The sequence below is a fragment of the Hyperolius riggenbachi genome, chromosome 11 (genome assembly GCF_040937935.1).
Source record: "Hyperolius riggenbachi isolate aHypRig1 chromosome 11, aHypRig1.pri, whole genome shotgun sequence".
Classification (NCBI taxonomy): Eukaryota; Metazoa; Chordata; class Amphibia; order Anura; family Hyperoliidae; genus Hyperolius; species Hyperolius riggenbachi.
This window is the reverse complement of record NC_090656.1, coordinates 135,832,963-135,839,997: the sequence shown is the minus strand read 5'-3', so window position 1 is coordinate 135,839,997 and position 7,035 is coordinate 135,832,963. Positions and strand designations below refer to the sequence as shown.

Below are 7,035 nucleotides of genomic sequence, written 5' to 3'. Positions count from 1 at the left end.
ATTTTACCATTGTATTATAAGAAGAAACAATAAATGAAGGTTATTCACAATAATGTACAATTATAACGATTTAACATATATTAACCTAATTATAAGTTTCACTTTTGAAACAGGGAAGATTAACGTTTTCACAATTGCCGATTTCATACACATTATTTAACCACTTCAGGACCGGCTGCCTAACCCCCCTTAAGGATCAGGGCATTTTGCGGTGGAGGGGGTGCGCGCGTTTGGGGGGTCAGGCGGCCAGATCTCGTCTGTGGCTGGCTGGGCAGTGCCCCCCCATGGAGGCAAGTGTCCCCCCTTACGCCAGCAGCAATCACTCACCTTCCAGGCTCCAGCGATGAGCCGCAGTAGCCCCCTTCTTCTCCAGCCGGCATCTCCGATCCAAATGACGATCGGGTCGCGGCTTGATGACGTCATCAAGTCGAGACCTGGCGCTGACGTCAGACGGAGCAGAGATGCTGGCCAGAGCAGAGGGGGGCGCCAATCGTCGCTGGAACGGCAGGGAGGTGAGTGGATCCTCTTATTTTCCCCCCTGCCGCCGCCACTGTCAAAGTGATCACTACGATTCGCCGGCAATCGTAGTGATCACGTGATCCGCAGCCATACGCTATGGCTGCTGATCACTGAGGGGAGATGCCAGCTATCATATGACAGCTTAATCTCCCCTCTCGGGTGCGCACGATCGCGTCGGGATGGTTCTTTAGCGCGGAAGTTGAATCAACATCCGGTCAAAACTGTACCACCACCTGCTGGACGTTGATGCAACCTACGTCGGTCCCCAAAAGGTTAATGATTTATAGATTTGTAAAACATTATTTGTAAACGAAATACAAAACAATATTACCGTTTACACCCCGCGCCCTTTTTTCCCGACGCCCTTTTTGTACGTACGCTTATCACATACTGATATTTTTACTGCTGGCAGGTGTAAACCGTTGTTATTTCCCACAAAGCAACAAGGCTCCCACAGTGTGATGTCAAGACCTCAGTGCTGTGAGGCGCTGACATCATTTGTGGGAGGGGTTTCACCACAAAATTAGCCATACAGAGCCGTCTGATGATCTGTTTGAGAAAAGGAATAGATTTCTCATGGGAAAGGGGGTATCAGATTAGGATGAAGTTCAATCCTTGGTCACGGTTTCTCTTTAAACCTACCCCAATACTAAAAGGAAGGGCATGCATTGTGTTATGCTTGCCTTGTAGTGTGAGAGTTATGCAGTGCTCATAATAAGAACCAGGGGTGCTGACTGCATAGATTGTGATCTACCGGTAGATTGCAAAGGACTTCTGGGTAGACCTCACACCGCCCGTCTCAGTGATATGCATGTGCTGCAGTTGTGGCTTGCATCTGTAGGTGGATTCTACCTGGTAGATCATTTTCAATTTGTAATTTTTCAAGTAGCTCTCAAGCTGAAAAATGTGTGAGCAACTCTGTAACGTTGCCTAACCGCATTACTGGAATGCCATTACCAGCATGCGTACTAAAGATCTCATACCATGACTGCAAAAACAGCTATCAGTTCATCCAGAAACTAGAGCTACTAATTCTCTGGATGAGAACCTGCATGAGATTTCAAACCTCACCTTATGGGAGTAACCTGACATAAGTTTTTTTTTATCTATTCTATGAAAATAAATATTATACATGATTCAATAATATTAAACATGATGTGATAAGGCAAGAATTCTGCAATTGTTAAATTTATATTTGCATTTTGCAGGCAGACTGGGGTAGGATGCACCACCATGATAATGAGATTAGGTGCAGTATTTGCACCTTTGGTAATGATGATCAAGCCATATGCTCCATCTCTTCCACTCGTCGTTTTTGGATCAGTGCCCATTATCTGTGGACTGCCAATTTTAACTCTACCAGAAACTCTCAACTGCCCTTTGCTGGATACAATAGAGGAGGTAGAAGCCAGGTGAGTCAACCATAATAGCCAGACAGTCAATATAAAATGTGACCAGCAATGCTATCTCACTTATTATAAAGCCTAGAGATAAAACAGCATCTTCCCTGAATTCTCACCAAAAATGTCATATTTTTACAGACGTGACAACATTTACAAAACATGTTCTGTAGTTCTGTGGAAATGAGAATTTTAGTGAAATGCGCTCAAGTCAAAGGGGCAACAATTTTTTTTTCCTTTCCTTTTTTTTTTTCCTTCTGATTAGCTCAGAGTCTATCCACAGTTTATGAAGGCCCAACCATATTGATAGGCTTCATCACCACGCTCCCGTTAGGCATAAAGTCTCATCATGTTTGCCAATCAGAATTTGCCAATCAAATTTAATTATTATATCGAAATAGATAAAGAAAGGGAAAAGAGAAACAGACCAAAGGGAGAAGGAAGAGCTGCCTTCAGAGGGGCAACAATTTTGATAATTCATAAGCTCAATCCTAATGAAGACACAATAACAATGGTGAAGAGGATTCTTGGAATTTCAGCCTTCACTTTATTAGAAATTAAAACAATGGGGCCTTCTTCAAAATCAACTAAAAAGAATGCCACTTTTTATGGTGCCCATACATGGTACAATTTTTTTTTTCCGATTTGATAATTTAGTTCCGTTAGATCGAATATAAAGATTCTTCCAACATGTCCGATTGGATTTTTATTGAAAAAACAGGATAGTAGTTCATTTTCCTTGACTTTCATTCTATTCGATTGTTTTGGTCAAATAAACGGGAAAATTGAACATTTTTATTGTACCATGTATTGGCACCATTAGCCTTATTGCCACTATTACATGATAACTATTTTGATTAAACATCCACCTAAACAATCTGCGATTGCCATATCTGTAAATAATATATAAGTTTTTCAAAGACCTTGTTTTGCTACTTCTGTCACAGATTTCTGCTTTAAAGAGGAACTCCAGTGAAAATAATGTAATAAAAAAGTGCTTCATTTTTACAATAATTATGTATAAATGATTTAGTCAGTGTTTGTAAAATCTTTCCTCTCTCCGATTTACATTCTGACATTTATTACATGGTGACATTTTTACTGTGGGCAGGTTATGTAGCTGCTGCTTGCTGTTTTGGCAGTTGGAGATAGCAGACAGGAAACTGCCAATAGTACCTCGGTCCTCAGAGCTTCTTGTGGGAGGGGTTTCACCACAATATTACTCATACAGCGTCCCCTGATGGTCTGTTTGTGAGAAGCATTAGATTTCTCATGTAAAGGGGGGTATCAGCTTCTGATTGGGATAAAGTTAAATTCTTGGTTGGAGTTTCTCTTTAAGAAGTTGTATTTAGTTGTTGAAATAAAAGTGAATGGGTCGCCAGTAGCAATGGCCCATTTAAGTGCCTGGAGCTGCTAATAGCAGAATTAGCTTAATTACAATATTGGCATTCAAGCACTGATTTCCTGTGAAGAAAATGTGGTCGTCCTTTTATAAATATGGCTTAGCAAAAGTTACAGGAACATAGCGATCTCTTATTAGATTGCCATTTCTTCTTAAATAAGCCCTCAGAGTGTATTGTGCTTCTTTGTTTGTAAGAAATGTAGCAAAGCAGTACAGGGCTCATTCTGTGCAATGTATGCATGCCTAGAGCAGCCATTGAAGGATGTGTACTGTTGGCTGTTGCCCCTGATGTGGGTGGTTGCTCAGTTAGAAGCTATGGTGAAAGAGCTAACAGAGTGGCTCACAACACTAAAGAGCACCAACAAAATTTAGAATAGCTTGGTGCTTGCCCAACAGCAGATATGATCAATGAGAGGGCAATTTTCCTAACTTGTATGCAAATTTACTGCAAATTGCAAGCAACCTGGAATTGGGCCAAATTGAATCTATAGTGTAGCAACAGCATTTGGCTGGCCTAAACTGCTTGCAATAAAATCGGAATGCACGTTGGAAAATTTGGAATCTCATTGGTCTACTCAACAAAGACTGTCTGGAGTACAACTGCTGCAGGATAACCATGTTGCTAAGTGGGTCACAGATGGAAAAAGGGACAGGGAAAAAATAAAGGGAGACTAGTATCTAATATGTAAAGAATGCACATATAGCTGCGATGCAAGACTAAGCACCACCTGAACAAGTGGCATGGCAGGCTATACCAGGACAGCACTAAGAAGGTGGATAGTGGATACATTTTGACAGTGAGTAATCTAAGCATGAGACTTTTGCAGGACAGTAGTAGCCAGCCCAGCATGCTGATGATGTACAGAAATGGGGCTTCAGCGCATTTTGTTACCTGGAAGATGCTAAAGTGCCATGTCCTATTCGAGAAGCAATAGCACTAATGCAATATACTGCAACAGCATTATTGATTGTGTAGATTTCAAACAGATTTGCAGAATGTATTTTATCAATACACTTACATTTTAAAGCTCAACTCACAGCAAATATGAAAACTGATAAGTCATATATATTTTGAAAAATTAAGCCAAGAAACAGTAAATGCTAAGTAACAGTGGGTACCAGGCACCTCTTTGTGCCAGATAATATAGTATGCCAAGTAAACACTGGATGTTAACTAATTGTGGGTGCCATGTAGCATTGGATGCCAAGCAGTCCGATGTCAAGTCCAAGCAGTTCTGGATGTCATGTCAGTCCAATGCCAAGACCAAGCACTACTGGATACACTCACATTGGTTGTAAATGCTGGGGGCCAAGTAGCAGTGGGTGCCATGTAGCTCTGGGTGCCGTCACTTATGTGTCCTTGTGGCAATGGCAAGTAAACATGAGAGGGCTAGAAGGCAGGATGTCTTCCATTACTTAGCTTCCTACCCATGGCTCTTATCTGATGATTACTTGCCATCTCTTCAGGTGGGGACAGGGTCCCTTCACAAAGACTTATCACATACTCCTCCCTGCTACTGACCATTCAAGCACCAGTAAGAGAGAAAGACTAGTGGTACATTGGGAGATCCAGCTTGCTAAGCAATAGTATCCCATGGCTTATAAAACGGAACATGTTGTGTATGTGAAAGGCTCAGTACTAGAGCTCGCCCCCCATCCCTGGTAGTACTATAAGCACCAAACTGCTTGGGCTGCACCTGGAAATGCCCTTGTTATCTGCTGTCACCAGCCCCAAATTCAGATGGAATTCCTTGTAAGGTATTCGGACCACATTCCTTCTGTCCTGGTCATGCCCTCCCTTACCTATGACCATCCTCCTGACCCATAGAGGATTCACATAACTGCTTCTGTACTTATGCTACTTTATTAGTAAAGCGGCAGCTATGCCATGGGCTGGGGGGTGAGGTGAGCCAAGAGTCAGGTCCAATGCTGGGTTGTCATCTGACTCTCGGTACTCTGTGCAGTAGCACTGCTGAGGTGATAACTTTGCAGCCTTACCACCAATGAGTTATTGATCCACTGCAGAATTGCCCTAAGGGACAACTGAAGTAAAAGTTATATGGAGGCTGCCATATTTATTTCCTTATAAACAATACCAGTTGCCTGGCAGCCCTGTTGATTCAATTGGCTGCAGTGGTGTCTGAATATCATGGTTGATCAGGGTCTGTGATTAAAAGTATCAGTAGCAGAGGATCAGCAGGATAGCCAGGTTACTTGTATTGTTTAAAAAGAAATAAATATGGAAGCCTCCATATCCCTCTCGCTTCAATCGTCCTTTAACAGCGGGTGTTACAATCTTATTTCTACTGGGCTGCAGTTACTGTTCTGCCTACTATTTTATAATCTGCCTGTTTCATAACAGAATAGAATTTTTTTTTACTCACAAACTGAAAATGTTGTGCTGTAAAATCAGCTGGACCACATGCAGTGTGAGCTTATGCACGTTGCTCATAGACTTCCATTAGTAGGTGCTGCCTATGTGCTGTGTGGTGAAGTGCATAGTACTGTGTATAACACATCGCACACGGACACACAGCACAAGCCGGAACTTTAATATGAAAGTCTATGGACTATCATAAGTTCTAGCAGATCGCACACCTTATGCAGTGTGCTAAAATATATGGCACCGCAGACAGTGCGAACAAAATCCTGCTGAGAAGAGCACACACTTAAGTGGATATTAACTGATAATGATCAAGAAAGTATTTTACATGCTATTCAAGGACTGGTCTTTTAAATGTATATTTGTCTCCATTCTATTCAGAGGCAAAGGTACCACCTTTAACACCAAGGAAAAAGAATTTACATACGGCACTAAGCTTTAGAGGGCTTCTATTCCACGTTGCAATTACTCTCCTGTATCCTGACCAACACACGGCTCTACCACCAGAGGCGGCAGCTGTGCAGCAGTACATTCAGCAAGTCTTGTGGAACTGGAAACTATGTAAATACGTTTGTTGACTATATGAAAGCGTGAGATCTCTGCGCAAGTTCAATTAATCCAGCAAGCTTTTCATATCTGCCTCTTATTGTTTTCCTAACCTGATAAGTGCATTTTCTGTGTAATGGAAGAAAAGAGGAATGGATCCCAGAGAAACAGAACTTCTTTAGGGTTTTTACTGTGGTCTCATCTGGGAGAGATTCCTGTACTCCTTTTCCCGACAGAACATGAGTAATTCTTGCAAGTAGGAACAAGGCCACAATGAAAACTGTTTTTTAAAAAACAACAACAAAAAAACCTCCTGTTCATTATTTTTGTTTCCAGGACCAACAGGGTTTGCACGCATAACAAGAGGCATTAAAAATGCTGGTTCAGCTTCCATAACTCTATGGCAATGCAGCGCATGTCACATACCATATCCTAAATCACTTTTGCCATGAGAAAACAATTCACTGTGATTCCATCTATCGGTTCAATCCCACATGGGATTCAATTAACAAAGCTTTACCGCATTTGGTAAAGCAGAAAAAAACTGATTTTACCAAACATTTTGTAAAATGTAATGACTTTAAAGGGACACTGAAGCGAAAAAAAAAATAATTATGACATAATGAATTGGTTGTGTAGTACGGATAATTACTAGAATATTGGTAGCAAAAAAAATATTCTCATATTTTTATTTTCAGTTTTACAGCTTTTTTTTCATAACATTGCATCATTCTCTAATACTTGCAATGTACACACTACTCAGCATTCTAAATGTTTTTACAGAA

At 41.2% G+C, this 7,035-nt stretch overlaps 1 protein-coding gene across 6 annotated transcripts in view; it reads left to right on the top strand.

Moving 5' to 3' along the window:
* The window catches only part of LOC137538339 (solute carrier family 22 member 6-A-like), a 275,461-nt gene extending 269,122 nt beyond the window's left edge, over positions 1–6,339 (top strand). For 5 of the 6 annotated variants that reach the window (XM_068260441.1, XM_068260438.1, XM_068260439.1 and 2 more), the window contains 2 exons: positions 1,728–1,931; positions 6,086–6,339. In XM_068260441.1, coding sequence (XP_068116542.1) covers positions 1,728–1,931; positions 6,086–6,146 — 265 coding nt within the window. In that variant the 3' untranslated portion in view covers positions 6,147–6,339. Of the gene's footprint in view, positions 1–1,727; positions 1,936–6,085 lie in introns of those variants that run through there. The other variant, XM_068260437.1, reaches the window with a different exon arrangement.
* Positions 6,340–7,035: the final 696 nt, after the last annotated feature.